The 17,258-nt window shown below is 41.5% G+C and overlaps 1 protein-coding gene and 1 long non-coding RNA gene across 2 annotated transcripts; both read right to left on the minus strand.

The window, feature by feature from the left end:
• Positions 1–1,773: 1,773 nt before the first annotated feature.
• stx10 (syntaxin 10) lies at positions 1,774–16,857 on the minus strand. Its single transcript, XM_085164303.1, has 9 exons — positions 16,649–16,857; positions 16,072–16,147; positions 13,323–13,416; positions 12,599–12,693; positions 9,596–9,658; positions 7,344–7,445; positions 5,902–6,008; positions 5,122–5,216; positions 1,774–4,489 (listed from the first exon to the last, which is right to left on the minus strand). The coding sequence occupies exons 1-9, from the start codon at positions 16,681–16,683 to the stop codon at positions 4,413–4,415; spliced, it is 744 nt and encodes a 247-aa protein (XP_085020429.1). The 5' UTR covers positions 16,684–16,857; the 3' UTR covers positions 1,774–4,412.
• Positions 11,304–12,592, minus strand: LOC146517465 (uncharacterized). Its single transcript, XR_014874760.1, has 2 exons — positions 12,205–12,592; positions 11,304–12,001 (listed from the first exon to the last, which is right to left on the minus strand). It is a non-coding gene; the product is annotated as an uncharacterized LOC146517465 (long non-coding RNA).
• Positions 16,858–17,258: the final 401 nt, after the last annotated feature.

The following is a 17,258-nucleotide window of genomic DNA, read 5'->3' on the forward strand; positions in this document are numbered from 1 at the left end:
ATCAAGTAAATACTTATTAGTAATGTGATGTGAGTACTGGGTTTTGTGAGAGAGAGCAAACAATCGTGCTACATAATGTGAGAGAGTGCATCTGTAAAAGTGGTCGTTTTGAACTAAATGCTAGTCTGGGCATGCTAACAGCGACAGTAATAAGATGCAGATGTAAAACCTACAGTTTATGACATCACAACAGGTCAACATCCATGATTATTTACTGCTCTTCTGCTGTGTTTTACTTCTTAGTGTTGTCTTTAAATGAAAATTGAAATGAATAAATAGTTTCCCAGACACAGCTGAAGATGTGCTGCCATTGGGTAGTGAAACATACAATAATTTATTTTCCCAAAACTGCTAATGAAGTCAGTTTTACACTGAACTTTTAAGCAGCGGGCAAATAAAACACACACAATCCTGTGACTGCCTATGGCGCCCCCCTGTGGTCAACTGAGGGAGGAGGAAAAATAACTGAGTGAATCTGCACTCTTTGATGTGTGATGTGTGCCCACAGATGTGCAAACACTTCTTTCTTCAGAGAACACAGCCTTCACAGCTGTTCTATCCCTCAGCAGATCCACACACTTGTGCAGTGGCTAAATTAAAACTGTCACAGAGGTGTTGTGTAACACTGTGAGGCCTCTGAAGGGGTCGATGCAATTCGCTTTAGCTGCATTTAGTTGAGCAGGCATGGAGCACACTGGACAGACATAAGTTTTCTAGCCTTCGCTGTACTCGTCTGAAAATTAAATTCAAGTTGCGGGGTGGAGGTTTGAACGCAGTCCAAGGGGTCAACTTTATTACCACACGTCTTAAATAAACCCTAAACTAAACTCGTAACGCCACAGAAATGCTCCACATCTTATTCTCCAACAAAATTCAGTTGTTTGCACACATTTTATGAACATATAGCTTTTCCTCCTTATTTCTTAGCCAAGTTTAGGCAGACTCCATGGCTGCCTTTTGAAAATAAACATGAATTCAAATAAACAATCTTAGCAGCAACTGCAGAGTCCCCAGGATGCATCTGAAGTGGGAGGAGGCCTTTGTGTGCACAGGTAAGCAGCTGCACCCCCCGAAATACAAACATGAGGGGCAATGCTTTTTATTACTCGTTGTCATGGAAATACAATGATAAATAGCAAGTGCTATCGTATGTTTAATATTGCAGGCTGGTGGAAAAGCATCTGGAGCTGCACTTATACAAATGAGATGGACATGCTCTTCTTACAGTGGAAAGAACAGGAACAATTAATATTTTTCTCCCTAACATTGAAGTGCCCCATTTCCTGTGTGTTTTTTCTTTAATGTAAGCTCTCTCAATTGATAAAGAACAACATCTTGAAAGGTGGCTTAGCATTTGTCACAGAAAAATGTGCTCACAGTTTGAGCAGCTTCGGCTTGATGAATAAAACCCATCAGCTCCTCTCCCAGTTTCACAGGATGTCTGAAACACGCACGAACGTGTCGGTCTCCCGACTGCCGTCTGGTTATTTTAAGAGATGTGTGCAGTTCACAGAGCCTCCGGGGAGTAGCAGTGCGCTCCTCGCAGTTAAAGTAAATGTAATTTTACATAATGATGGCCGTGTGGCTCTCAGAATAACACGCAGGGATGTTTCCATTTTGCAAAGTGCTTCTCAATTAAAACTCAAACATCTGCAATCCAGTGAAAGCTTTTATCAGAGGAACAAATCACAAGAGGGAAGCCAAACTGCCGTCCTCGAGACACACAGCCGAGACGCCGAGTGAGCACCTCAAAGAAGATAAACACTCAGGATGTTATTCGGTCATTTCAAGTTTAATGAAACTTATAACCACAATCAGCAATTTTTAAAAAAAAATCTCTGGATGCCAGCAACAGAACAATTGTGTGAGTCACTTTATGCAGTTTGCTTTTTCCCTTCACTTGTTCTTCATATATAGTGTATATGACAGGAAAAGTTTACACTTTGTCACCAATGTTGCCCCTTTTTTCTTTGTAGCAGAGGCAGTAAAAACACAATGACATACTCAAACATGTGTGAAAAAGAGGACACGATGGCTCCAGTACTGTATTTTACACATTTACATCCAAAAATCCAAAACATACTCGTTGTAATAGCTGGTCATTCACACAGATTAAATACAAATGTGACCTTTGGCACTTTGAATATTTACTTTCATTAGCAGTTTTGAACCGAAGGTTAGTAAAAACCACTGACGTAATCGTGTTTAAACCTTTAGCCATGCTGCTCGTGTGGCTGATATTTTAACTCGTGCCATCCACCTTTTGATACTCTGAGAGGGCAACAAAAAGTGACTTAGAGCTCAATCTCCCCAGATCCTAATCCCCCAGACTCCCGTTGTCCATGCCACGATGAGTCAGAGCTGATTTGACAGCACGAGGGGGTCTATGTGATATTAGGGAGGGGGTCCTAATATTGTGTCTGATTAGTGTAAATGTGTGCTAGATGGAGTTCAGCACTGATGTTAACTGCAGTTATTATAATCTGAAATAATCTACTGCTAGTACCATTAAAGCTGCATTGGGCAAAAGCCCCTCCCACCAGAGGCACACGGGTGTGTGCGCTTCATTTGGGTTAAAAACAAGACAACATTGAGTTGTGGCTTCCCACAGGACTCGCACCCTTTTCTTCCAAGTCCCCTGCTTAAATCCAGTAATCTCACAGAAGTCCACCACATTCCACTTCCAACACAGTAGATTTCATTCCTCCTGTCCCTTTCCTCACTTCTCTACCCCCGTGTGTCCTGATGGCACAAAACACAACTACAGGACGTGCACGGGTCCAGTCTCTTCTCTGCCTGGACTACCTGCAAGTTATAATACGCTGTACAGTTATTTTGGAGTAATGAACCAAAACCATTTCACCTAACCTAGCTTTAAAAACCAGGATCGGTGGGAGTGATCATCTAATACTTCAATTTGCACAGATCAGATTAGTTAACAATGACCAACACACTGAGTGCTGTAATTGCACAATCAGCTTTGCAATCAATTCAGCACCATCACTACATGAAACCTGTCAAGCACCTGTCTGATGTGCCGTTACATTATAATCATGTAAAAACAATTCCCAGGTTTAAGTGAAACGGTAAACGGAAGCTCTCTGTTCTCTTCTTGTGCCTTTACATTCAAACGCCTCCGTGTTGTTTCAGACTGACACGTTTCCCGGTTTTTGAGCTACTTGCCCTTCTGAAGCTGGGACAAGAGTTCACATTAACTTACACAAAGCTCTGGCAGTAAAGATGCTTTCAGCCTTACCCACTCCTGCAACAGGCAAAGGCACCTGACCTCTGACCTACAAAACAAAGAGTTCATTTTCTCTGTAACTGGGTGATTAAAGCTTGAGTGAAGATATCTGGATCACACAGGATTAAAAATCAGATGCTCTGTACAAGAATAATTTCCATTTACACACAAAAAGCAAGTCGAAGCATTTACACAGCGCTGCAACACACCTCAGTGTGGGTAGTGCTGCCTGACGTGACACAAAAGAATAGAAATGAGCCTCAGGCTCCAGCAGAGGGAGCTCTAAGCCTAAATCTAGGCTGTGTGGGGACATCCTGCCCAGCAACTATTCCTCTGCTCATTAGCTGAAGCTTTTCAATAAAAAAAGAGGCAGAGCCATTCGCTTGAAGCCAAGGTTTTCTCTCTTCACCCAGTGAGGGTAACAAAGCCTTAGCCAATCGTGTGCTCAAATGTCTGCGGTGGTGCGAAGGAAGGTGGCCTTTGCCTCTCTGTGGCAGATCACTATCAAAGCAGGAAATGAATCATTTGTCTGCTGAGTAAAAGAGACTCGTAATGAATCTGACAGGCAAAACCAGGATCCATAAGATCCCCCCCCCCCCCCCCCCCACACACACACACACAGCTCAGCAGCACTTTTTACTAAACTCTTCATCAGTGGAGGGAAAACCTGCACACCTGCCCGATGCTGAGTACTGCTAGTAAGGAGTAAGTTCCCAGCATGATTTACATCTCGGCACACAAACAAACTGCACATTTCAACATGGTATAAAAATAGATTTAAGGCAACACTGAAAATCCTCCCCCATGCTACTGCTGCTGGCTTAAAACGAAGCGAACTTTAGCAGATTTGTGATTTTAACCCAACAGGAGCAGTCCTCCCCGAGTACCTTTAACTCCAATGATAACCAAAATGCATCAAAATAAAAGACATAATACCACCAGGGTCCCCCCCCCCCTCCCCGTGCTAAACTGTGCTGCTGAGAGACCAGCAGCGCCCTCCCCACTAGAATGGCTGAAGTGGAGTGGAGGATCCATCCTCGCTAAAACCTGCAGATCAGCTTCCCCTCAGCACGAAGAAAGGGAGTGATGGGAGGGGCTCTGTAACCGTCCAGCCATCCAGACAGGGAGGAGTCTGTGAACGGGGTCGAGAGGTCATAGACTGCTTATGTCAGAGTGCGAAGAAGAGGATGAGGACCACGATTAGGATGGCGACCAGGACACCGATGGCACACCACTGTCTCCGACCTGACGGACACAGCACAGGACATCATTGCGCTACAGTGTCGCAGAGCTTAAAATGACCTTTAGGCAGCATAAAATATTACAGTAAACACACCGCTCTTTTTTGGAAGGAACTCAAGTTTTTGTCAGGCTTATTTTCTTTTTCCAACTAGCTTTGTGTCTGATTGGACTACGACTGATGATTGAGAGCTGATTCAAGTACCCAGCATATGACTGAGGGTCACACAGGAAATGTTTTGTCCTTTTAGCGTTTCCCCTTCCTGTTTCTTCATTTCATTTCTGTTTTTAAAAACACTGTTGTGGTTGCTGTCACTCTTTTTGACACAAACTGTGTTCCTCACAGTTTAGTCTGCTATAACAGACAGAACAGGGGAGATGAAATGAATGAGAAACGCTCCTCTGGTCTTGATGTATGGCTAAATGAGCTAAACAGCAGTGCAGAAACTGGAACTGGCACATGGGCTAAACTTTGAGAGCAATGTTTCAGGGTCTACAGAGTCACAGTTAAAATGCACTTCTCACAGCCCACACTGCCTGATTTAATTCATAAACCAGGCAGTGTCACTTTAACTAAATTAATTGAAGGTAAATTTTCCGTGAATGTAGAAAATATAACTGCTTGTGTGTAAACTCACTGCTGGTCATGTGAGACACTTTCTCCAGCTTCTTCAGCACAGAGTCCATGCGGGACGATGTCTGGTCCATCTCATCTCCAAAATCCCCCAACATCCTAAAAACAAACTTTAACATCAGCGTCTGCACATTGTGACCTCACAAAGGCCTGGCTGCTGCAGGGATGTGGATGAGATTATAAGAGGATCAATGAAAAGTTGCCTTTGCGATTAAAGGTCATATCATCTTAATTTGAGGCAAAACGACAGGCTTTTGAGAAAGATCAAGACCAAAAGATTTGACCTTGGTCTTGATCAAACTGGACTGCGGCTCAAGACATTTGTAGTTTCAACAAATTTTGGCGATTTGTTTTAAACATTTGGATTCATTACAGGGAGTTACAGCAGGCTTTTGATAGGACATTATTATATAAATGGACAGAGCTGTAAAAGGTTTAGTGGAAGAGGTGCTTTTCGGTGATGTTGGACACACCCCAGCCTGTAATCCAGCCAGGATTTAGATCAAGTACATCAAACAAAAACCTGAACCTGGTTTAGACAGTCAGGTGTTTGTGTGTGTGTGTTCAAAACCCACAATCCTGAAGTGCTGCTTAACATGGATGTAAACACTGTGGGGCTACGAATGCATTCAGTATTCAGTCCTAACTCAGCGGTCACACATGTGACATTTTTTATAGGCATCTAAAAAAAAGAGCATATGATGACTGGGACACAACTTTATGTGTTATTGTGTTTTTTCAGCCAACCGAGGAAAAGCTCTCAAAGGTGTGCATGTGTACTCACACGGCCTGCTCATCGAGCTCGTCTCCGATCCGTCCAGACATGTCTTTGAGGACTCTGATACTGCCCGACACCAACTCCAGCTGCTCATCCTGCTCCTGCACGATCAACTACACACACACACACACGCACCCGTCACTTCAAAGGACAGACTTACATCTCTTTACTGAAGATTTTCCATAATCCTTCAACTAACCTGAACCTAATCCTAGCCTAAAGATCTTCACCCTTAGATGTAGATGCCAACACTTGTGGGGACACAAGAAAGACATACAGGCCATGAATGTGTTCCCGGTAAAGTTTAGTTATTTTTTTATAGTTCGCTGTGTTTTAAATCACATTTCTGAGGAATGAAACTCGCAGAGAGAACCAAAGAACTTCCATTTGCACGTTTTCCACCCGCAGCGAGAACACAGAGCTCTGAAACATCACAAATCATTACTATTTCTTTTCTTTCGTGTATTGTATTTTCTGTTCTATACCACATTTAAATGAATGTCTTTGGACATACAAGCTCTCAGGATTCATTGAGAGAACAACTGCCCCAACCTCCAAGAAGCAGCCCCCCCAACAAGATTCACTCTTGTGTCAGAACAGATTCTTTTCCGCTGCCTCTCTTTGGTCTGGATGTCGTTGCTGTTTCCATACAGAAACACCAGCTTAAAACCAACACACACACACTGGTTCAGCCTCAGTCACTCACTGCTTCTGACCCACTCTTGGTACAGACTTACAGAATTGTGAATTATTGAAATTCTATTTCCCTGCTTAGCAAATCTGACAAAAAAACATGTTTTTTGTGTCTCAGTGAACAGTTTTTATCGAGGGTGCTTCTTTTCAGAATCTCTACACTAACAGTTTAAAGAAAAAAAAGTGCCACTAAATCATATCATTGAACCAAATCATACACTGCTACAAACCCCCGCAGTGATGTCAACGCAGAGGAGACCACATCCTCGCTGAGGTAATGAAACAAAAGGTCAAACTTTTCTTTCATTAAAAAAAAGACATGAAGAAACACTATTTCTTACTAAATACCACAACTTGACACAGGATGTGTGATCACACACACTTTCATCACCAATATCAGCGCACACCGCAGGAAGCAGAAACCCACAGCTCATACTGTCTTTCACTTCACTCACAGTGTGACACTTTGCAGCACGTCTCCTTCACCTCACTGCTACGCTGCAGCAGCAATCCTTATCTTTCTCTCCTTCTGTGTGATCCTTTGATTAAAGCTTTCCTGTCATCTATCACATGACAAACAAACAAAATATTCTGACGGGACTTTTCATGAATCCTCGTTTTACATGTAATCATTTGTCACACAACAATATCTCCTTTAGTCCCTTCCCTTTTTTCTTCTCACGTTTCCCCCATCTGAGGCTTTTGCTTTCCTCTTTTTTGGCTCTACATCTGTTCAGTTTCAGCTGGTCTCTTACCTGCTGTTGCTCCTGCTGCTCCTGGATGTATCTGGAGTTTGCAGACACCAGATGAGCCTCCAATCCTGTCGACCGGTCCTGGCCCGATGAAGTCAGCAGAGCCTGGACAAACACAGACACGAAACTCAGCCTTTGCAGAAAATCGGGAGTATACGTGTATGTTTGTGTGTCTGTGTGCTGCAGGAGTTTCCAGAGGAGAATTATTGTTGGAACAATAGGAGTTTGACAGCTTTTCAAAACACAAGATGTTGCAGTTATTCCTTTTCTGTGGCAGATGGAAACTGATCTGTCTGTCAGCGCTTCACGAAGCAAAGACCAAAAAATCCTGAATAGGGGCAACAACAAACGGCTCTTTGAAATGTGTTGTTTTAAAGTTACAACAAAAGCGAGGATTTCTCAGCTAATGTAGAGCAACTTTTGCAGTAGCATTGTGCTCCATTAATATAGCTCGTGCCTTATCATCAATAGAACAACAACAAGAAATCCTCCATGATAACGGTGTCCGTGTGAACTACAGCGAGGCTCGTTTGTGAGTTATGTAAGGTGCGGCTCGTGTTGAATGAACGGGCATAAAGAACATAATAAACTGAAGTGAAGGGTCAGGTCCTCTCTCTCATAAAACACACTCCAAGGTTATTGAAAGTAAATATGAAGCTCCAGCAGCCAAAGTTAGCAGTGGACTTCAATTACTACCAGGTTTAAGGCTGTGCGATATGACCAAAATCTCATATCCCGATATAATTCCATTGTCCCGATAACGATATAAATCACAAACATGTAACATTTTCTGTAAATACTGTGAATCTCGGGCAGCTCGTCTTGTGTTTCCAGCTGTGCGTCATGTAGCTGGAGTCGAGTGTTTTAACAGATGCATGAAACGATACATTTTTAGACATAAGTTGTAACAGCCGCCGTTTTCTTTGAGTATTTATTACACGGCGTGCTGCAGGGAAAAGCCTGTTCTAACGTTTGAGTCTAAGGTTTATTTTTTAGCACCTGGCGGCTCTTTTTTAATTCTCATCCGTAAACAATCTGCTCTTTCACGTGATTCAGTTTATTTTGAAAAGTCTCAACAGGATCTTGAGCTTTATTGTGAAAGGTTTATGTGGAACATAAACAAGCAGACACCGTCGTTGTTGCTAACCACAACGCATAAAAACAGTCGCGTGTCCGTCTGTAGTGTGGTTATATTAAATATAAGAGAAAGAGAGAACTTTAAGAAATTAATATAGCCACTACAGTGACCATCAAAACGGTGAAAAAATATTGTCGTAAACAGTTTATTTTGCGACACCACAAAACAAACGATAGCGTAAAATGAAACGATAGACGTTTTTATATCGTCATCTGATATATATCGTTATATCAAACAGCCCTAACCAGGTTCATAGAAACCTTCTTACTTTCTTCAAAGAATTAGCACACATGTAAAACCAGCACATTTGTGATATTTGGACACTGGCAAATTTTGTTTCCTGTGTGTGCCTGTTCATCCTGTTTTCAAAGTTTAAGAAACTAATAGAGTAGAAAGAAAAACAGTAAGAAAAAACAGCAGGACCAGAAGAAGGAAGCAGAAAAATGGAATTTCATACTAAAAAAAAACATTTTTACACACAGAGAGCAGACGCCTTACATCAGTGTAACAAACTTCAGTCTTATGTTACCAAAAAGACAAATTGTGGAAACCTTTAGTAAATACACCTATGAAATCAATTTAAAAATCCTAGGTGACATTTTTCACAATTTATTTTGTGTGTTCGAACGATTTTTTGGAGAAGTTGACCTTAGACCTTGAGGTCCAGGTCACTGAGATTTAAAGTCATCTGAGACCTATGACATGAAGTTCAAAATCCTACATCACCTCATTCTCGCGTTATTGAATTCTCAAACCTGGGAGTTCGGGCCAAGCACCTGCTCACCCAGCGGGGTGACAATACCCCATCAGCCTTTTCACGGCTGAGGGGTAAAAACTGAGGTGAGAAAGTGAACGGAAATGCAATGTAAGATTCAGACAATCACAATAGCTTAGTCATATTTCTAGGGAAGTGTAGTTCAGATTACAGGACCAGATTTTTACCTGGTCCTGTGCACGACAGGTGAAAACAGATGGTGTAGATGTAGAAGTACACTAATTTGGAGTTTCACAATTCAGACCCTGTACCTCAAATTGCATTTTACCCAGTAGTGTGGATATATAGATGTTATGTGTACACAGTGTGTGTGTTTTGTTTCATGTTTACATCTTCACCAACCTGTCTGTTCTTCTTCTCTGCCTGAGCCACAGCAGAAGGGCTGGACAACTGATCCTTCATGTCCTATACAGACACACACACAAAAAGCAACACACAAATAATTACACCTCTCATTTCACAATTTGTCCCAATAGCAGCAGAAAACTCCTTTTAAAGGCTGCCTCAGTGCAGACATGTTCATTAATGAGATTTTCTGTGCTGCTCCAGAATCGCTGTCAGGCAAATCGAAACGTCAGAAAGTCTTTTGTTCGTTCACAGCGCAGCTCTTCTGTTTGGCTCCGGTGACTCAGTTCTCCAGGCCTATTTTAAGAATGCCACCTTTGCCGTTACGTTGTGTTAAAAACTGACTCATGTTTTCCATTGTGCCTACAGCTTGGACACTGATTTAAATTCATTAAAAGTCAGGAGCTCAACAGCCGCAGCGCGGTTAAATATGTCGACAGGTAGAAACTGTGTATGTGGTTACAATAGAAACAGGGAAAATGAATAAATAAGTGTTGCTCGGCTTTGGGAGCTGCTGCTTTGACTAATGTTTGACTTTGCCTCTACTTTATTGGTAACACTGGAGCTGCAAAGACACAGCGGCGGCCTTCCAGGGAAGCAGCTGTCTGCGCTCCATCAAGAACACTTGTAGCTACTGGAAACCGATTTCAAAATAAAACATTATACCCTCAGCGTAAGGCTAAAGCTTGTTAAATAAAATCAAATAAGAATAGCTTGTTTTTAATTATTATTATAATACTAGATGAAAAATATTCTTTTGAAAAAGGCTTCTGATGGATCTGGGAGTACTACGACTTCTGAACCATTTATGAGATAAGGTCTAGATCACCTGACGTCAAGTAGTTTTTGGAAAACCCCACTGAATGATTACTCTGTTCAAAATAATAAGTGTTTGTTAGTCACACTGTGTTTGTACGTTGCAGAAGATTAGAGCACAACTTATGAGTCATCAAAGCAAAGAAAATACTGGCAAATCTAGTTTCTCATTTTCATTTAGATAAGTGCTTTATGTTTAGGCAAGAGTGAACAACACTCTGAAATTACAAAATGTACTTATTTGTAATGATCAGAGACAGACAATGTCCACCTTTTCTCACTTTATACTGAATTATACAAAACTGTTTTTGTAAATTTGGACAGTAAAGTACATTGCTCTAAAAAATTAAAGGAACACTTAAAACACATCAGATCTCAACGAGAAAAAGAAAAAACTTGCTGGATGTGGGTTTATACTGATACTGGGTATCATGTTAGGAATGAAAAGACGCCCCATCGTTTGATGGAAATAAAAATTATCAACCTTCAAAGGGCTGAATTCAAAGACTGCACTGTTTGTGTAGATTGGTTTTTTTGAACTACTAGAAGGATTCTGGAGAACCACTGACGGCGAGAACAGCCCAAATGAGATCCTGGATGATAGTGAAATGGTGTGGCCAGCCATGCGATCGGATTGTGGGATTTGCCTGAGAAACTGATTCAAGCCACCCTGGATTTCAGATAAGCCCTATGCACTACTTTTCCTACCCGGATAATAGGGTTTGCACACTGACAATTCCCCTACAGTACACCTGTTTAGGTTTTCAACAACTTTAAAGGACAAATTCAGACTGGACAATTCAAACTTCACAACGGGAACACTTTAATCTGTTTCATTCATTCCAAAGAGCTCTGACACGGTTCAGTATAAATCTTCCATTTAAATGTCTTTATTTTGTTTTGTTTTACATGTATTCACCTTTAAAATGCACTATTAGTGTGCAATTTGGGTTATTGTGTTGTATATGTATATAATTGGTACCCAGTTATTCACTTCCAAGTAAGATGTCTAGGGTCTCTATTTGAAGTGAGAGTGTACTGGTCCTGAGTAGAGGTGCTACACAAATCATCACTAACCCACCAGCAAACCGATCATGCGGAACGACGTTACAGGCAGCGTAATGTTCTCCTTGGCTTCTCCAGACTCCTTCACGTCTGTCACCTGTACTCAGGGTGAAACGCACAGGGTGCCAGTGGTGGAGTTGCCAGTTCTGGTCTTTTAAGGCAAATGCCAATCAGGCTCCACAGTGCTGGGCAGAGAGCACAGGACCCACTAGACCACATCCTGCACAAGGCCACCCTCATGATTGCTTGGTCAGAGATATTCACACCAGTAGCCTGTTGGAGGTCATTCGAAGCTCTGGCAGTGATAATCCTGTCGCTCCTTGCACAAAGGAGCAGATACTGGTTCTGCTAATGTGTTACGGACCTTCTACATTTCTGTCCAACTCTCCTAGAGTAACTGGCTGTTTCCTGGACACCACGTCTCCACCATGTTCGTCAAACTGTGCTGGGAGACAGCAGAACGTCTGGCAATGGCTCATATTAATGTACCATCCTGGAGGAGCTGGACTATCTGTGCAACCTCTGCAGTGTCCAGGCTCACCTCATACTTCCAGTAATGACACTGACCGTTAAAAAATCTCAGTGTCCTCCACCTCCAGTCCTGTTTTGGGGGTTGTCTCATTGTTGCCCCTCTAGTGTAGCTGTTGTTAACTTCATGAACATGAAAGCAGCTGAAACTGATTAACAACCCCGCTGCTACTTAACTGACCAGATCAATACCCCACAAGTTTAAATGAGTTGATGCTGTGCTCTGATTAAAGTGTTCCTTTCATTTTTGTGAGCAGTGTAACATGTTGGATACTAAATGTTTTGTATTCAAGGGTAAATGCAGAGTGATTTTTGACAAAACTCCAGATTATCATGTTTAAGCAGATATCACTTTATCAGGTACACCTTTGAGACTTAAAGCAACCGTATCAAATAGCTCTGCTATAAATTAAGAAGAGGACAACTATGTTGTTTCATCTACAATTTGTCATCTGCAATGTTTTATTCATGTCATTCACAAATGTTTATTGAGCACACAACAAAAAACAACAAAAAAAAGACCACAGGACTTGATGTCTGAATATATAAGAGTGTGGAAACAGGACAAAAATGAATTCAGGTTGAAGTTACCTGGACAGACTTCCTGGTTCGCTCCACAAAATCTTTCCTCTCCTGAAGTTCATTATCACCCAGTCTGAACTTCCCTGGATTTGACTCCACGATGCCTGAACCAGTCAAGGACCCACCAACGAAACGGCTCAATCAGTGCTGCACCTCTTACAAGAGTGATACGTGGTACTTAACGCAAACCTTGTGGAGAATTTCACAAATGCAAAGATGGCACCAAAATCAGATGTGACGGCTGATTCATACATGAATGTTCAGGTGACCACTGTCTAGAGACAGCTTTGGTATGACTGCTGTGCAATTCCACCTGCTTTTAGAAGGACTTGTGTTATGGTGCTGACCAGGTATTGCATTAAATTTCAGGTATTCTGACAACCTCTTGACTCCCTGGATTCATTTCACACTTATTAATCCGTCTCCATCAGTGATGACAAAAACCCCCACAAGAAGTTCATGCATTTAATAAAAGCTTGCCTTCTCTTCTCTTCCATCAGCAGTGTTTCCTGATATGTTTCTAAGTGCTGACAGCGACTTTTTAAATACTTCTATGGTAAATTATTATGTAACTAAAATGGTTCCAATTTAGGAGATCAATCTGATTAAACAGGACGAAAACAGGAAGACAGTGTGCACAAAGAGCCTGTTTGTTTTAAAAATACTGCTCATCATATGATGACAGTGGCATTGTGGGGCATTGGGAAGCCATTTGTTCATGCTTCAAGGATACTGATGGTTTCACTGAGGTCCTCTAGGTCCCAGTCTATGGCCCTCAGACAGTTTCTCAGTTCGTTGGCGCTCCAGTCTAGTTCATCTCGACTCACCTGAAACAAACAGACGGAAACTCAAATAAACCTGCAAATACTTTTTAAACACATTTCACACCGAATGACGCGTCTTAATCTTAAATTACATCCACTGCCTGAAGCAGTACATTAAAAGAAATGCAGTATAAATGTTAGAGACATCCCTAAAAAACATTTTACATATTTGTATCATCAACAGATGTTTTGCAAGTTGGATAAAATGGTGACTTCTTTTTTATCCCAGTGGTTCCCAAATGGTGTGCCCAGTCCAGGTATGGCTTTATATTGATTGTCAACCAAACATTTTCACTATAACTGCATAAAAATTTATGAATAGCATTTATATTTACTATATTACTACAGTGTTTCATTTGCTGAGGCCACTTAACTAATGCTTACACAGTGCCAAACAAGCTAAACAGGAACTTGTAATATCCTCCCAGAGAGACGCTTTGCCTACTTTTAAAGAGCTCAGGATCTAACGCTTAGTCAGGTATATTTGTTTGATTGGGTTAAAGTGTCTTATATAACCTGGATGGATGAATAGCAATATAGTCGTTTAGCTGAAGGTAAAACAGAAATACTGTGGTTGAACTTTTGTTCAGTCGGCCTTGTGCACAAAGAGTTTGAGGACGACTGTTGTAGTGCCTGCAGATTCTAGTTAAAATTACATTTAACCCTCCTGTTATGTTGGCTTCCAGGAACACCAATTATGCTCCTGGGTTAATTTGACCCGGGACAAATTTACTCATGCAAAAGTGTCAGAAACACTGGCATTGATTATTTTACAATTTTGTTTTTGGCCAGAGGGGCCGATGGTGCGATATGGCAACTTCGCTTCTGTGAGTCTGCTCCAGGGCAGCTGTGGCTACAACTGCTTGCCTCCACCAGTGTGTGAATGTGAGAGTGAATGAATAGTGGAATTGTAAAGCGCTTTTAGGGCCCCGAAAAGCGCTATATAAATGCAATCCATTATTATTATTATTCTTTTATAATTTTGATTTTTTTCATTTTCTGAAGTGATGCAGATGACATCTCTTCTGTTCTGGGTCAATCTGACCCGCAACATAACAGGAGGGTTAAAATGCTAAAAAACTAACAAAAAAAACTACTACTTTGAAAAAACTTTAAAAAACAAAAACAGAGAAAACATTTTTATAGTCGAATCAATAAGAATGAGTAATAATTTTATTCCGCAGAAATAAAGTGGGTTAAAGGCAGGGGTTTAAAGGTTATTTTAATGCAATACTTGTCCAAACATTTATGGAAAAAAAATTGGACATGTGCATACCAGTTCCCCTCAATTCCTATGAAATATTTAAGTGTAGGGGTGGGTTTTTATAATCGATTTATCGATTAAAATCGATTCTGGCTTGGATTACGTAAAATCGATTCATTAAAATCCTGAATCGATTTTTTAATATAAATTTATTTTGCCCGAAATGCCAGAATCTCTGGTGAAATCTCACAAAACTTCAACAACCACCAAACAGCTAAAACAGTAAATGAGAGCAGGAACATGGATTCTGCACAAAGACTTAAACACACAGCGCAGCCGGCGGATCAGAATCAGATGTCGAATTTCTCACAGTCGGGGCTGACAGCCGACAGCTCGCTGATTCTGATCTGTCGGCGGGTCCGCGCTTTGTGTTCACGCCCTTTATGCGCTGATTGTAAAGCTGTTAGTTTGATGTCTCTCCAAACAATATTGACCGAACCAGCAGCAAAAGAAGATCCAAACTACACTTCACATAAACATCGTCATGTATTCACTCTTACTTTTACTGTTTTGCTTCTACCATGATGCACAGCTCTCTCTCCCTCTCTCTCAATCTCTCTACTGTTTTCTGCATTATTCGCTTGCTTGTTACGCACAAGTCTACCTTTGTTTACAGCGCTATCGGCCGACTTTTTTTTTCTTTCCGTTTTATATACTTCTGAAAATAAAACCTAATTTCTGCCGTTCAATGCTGAACAAATTTAAACTTTTTAAAATTATGCAAAATGCTTAGCCATGTCTCTAATAAAACCGCTGTAACTTCAGAGGTAATGTTCATATGTTGATTAATGGTTTTCTTTCGTTTTTGATCTACTGCAGAATATTTTTATAAAATCCCAGAACAGGAAAATCACCTTCATGTGTTTCTGTGTTTTATCTTCAGCTACTTTGACACAAAGGCATCTGCTGTGACGCTCACACCTTTGATAAAGTCTTGCGTGTGTCAGCTTCCTTTTTATAGATACAAAAATATGTAAATGTACTGATCTGAATTATAATATTTCTGACTGTCAAAATTTCCCATATTCAAATCAAAGTGAATCGAATCGAATTAAATCGAATCGTGGATCGAATCGATTCTGGACCTTGTGAATCGGAATTGAATCGATTCTAGAAATCAGTGACGATACCCAGCCCTATTTAAGTGTCCAAGATACCTTAAGGCCCTGCAAAACTTTGGGCAGTATACACATCATATTAAAAACACTGCAAGAAAATAAACCTCACACAAACAGCAGTGAATTAGATGCCCTGATAACTCGATAAACGCGGGATTATTTCCAATTTAAAACTATAATGAACACCTGATGACCCTGATAAGTTGTGTGCCATCCTGGCAGCATGTTTGTACCACGTGAGTCAGCCCATGAGGCTCACACAGTCAATGGGCTCACCTGTGTCCCCTCCTGCAACAGCTCCTCCCATCTATCAAACAGGCCCCGAGCTCGAGACAGGGCCTTCTGCACCTCCCTGAACAAAAACACACAACAGGAACATTATCAGCGCGGAAAATCATAGCCAGTTGACTTTGCCCTTTAATCATTTAAAGTACAGGGGTGTTTTCCGACCTGAGCACTGCAGCTACGCCCCTCGGTTAACCAAAACAAACCCCAGTTCCCATGCTTCCTAACTTCGCAACGACTTTAAAGTGCCTGACCACAGCCAGTCCCACAGCTGGCCCGGTGTTTTCACTGACAGCCAAGTGGGGTGTGGGTAGACACGGATTTCAGTGAGTGCTGAGTGCGTCGCTCTGATTTAAAAAACAAACTCACTGAGCCCCTCTGCGCAGCTGCTACAGTAGCACTAATGCTAACTAGCTAGAGCTAGCTGCTAGGCTAACTTCTCTGTTATAACTTTGCTTTGAGGGGAAAATAGCAACACCCCCGCGTAACTAACACTCAACGCGCTAAAAGCTGTAGTTAGTTTATAACAACGCGAGCTTTGACGTCTCATTTAGTTTTCATTTCTCACCCCTTCACAACGAAAAATGGGTCTTCTACCGACATGTTTCCTTCCTCTTCACACCTAGCGCATGCGCACGTCACTGGTAGCGCACAGACGTAAAAAAGACGGGGAGGGGAGGTGGAGAGTTGGGGGTGGTATGGTAGTTATATAACTCAGCTCAGTAACAGCTATGCAGGCGCTGTCCGAGCCTCTATTTGCTGGGACTTCGTCACAAGCATAAACACAAAGGACAAGAATAAAACAGTTATATACAAACAAGTAGATAAAACAGGTATGGGAGCTGGACATAGTATATATTGTTTGATTGATTCAAGTACAAAGTGCAGACCATGTACTGCAGATTTAGAAAAGGTAATGGAAAATTCTGTGAGCAACAGGGGCAAAGTCCATCTAATGATGACAACAGTTTCATGGAAAGTGCTTTCGCCAACCTCAGTGTGGAAATCTGACCTAGGCGGATGTGTCATTGGACACTATGGAGGTCCTATTAGAAATTAACTTGAGACAATCCATGAAAATGGTGAAAGAAAAAAAGGGATAATAGCAGGGTGTTGCTAGGGGAGAGAAAAAAAAGCATGCTCGGCAAATCCTCCACAGCCGTGTTTGCATGCCTCCG

The sequence above is a fragment of the Neolamprologus multifasciatus genome, chromosome 6 (genome assembly GCF_963576455.1).
Source record: "Neolamprologus multifasciatus chromosome 6, fNeoMul1.2, whole genome shotgun sequence".
NCBI classification, from domain to species: Eukaryota; Metazoa; Chordata; class Actinopteri; order Cichliformes; family Cichlidae; genus Neolamprologus; species Neolamprologus multifasciatus.

What these genes read in the sequence shown, in the direction of transcription:
- stx10 (XM_085164303.1), bottom strand. Translation starts at nt 16,683, where the DNA reads ATGTCGGTAGAAGACCCATTTTTCGTTGTGAAGGG. An exon ending in GGACCTCAGTGAAACCATCA is followed by an intron (nt 12,694 to 13,322) that starts GTATCCTTGAAG and finishes TGACTGGTTCAG; the next exon opens with GCATCGTGGAGTCAAATCCA. An exon ending in CAGAGAAGAAGAACAGACAG is followed by an intron (nt 7,446 to 9,595) that starts GTTGGTGAAGAT and finishes GTGTTTGTCCAG; the next exon opens with GCTCTGCTGACTTCATCGGG.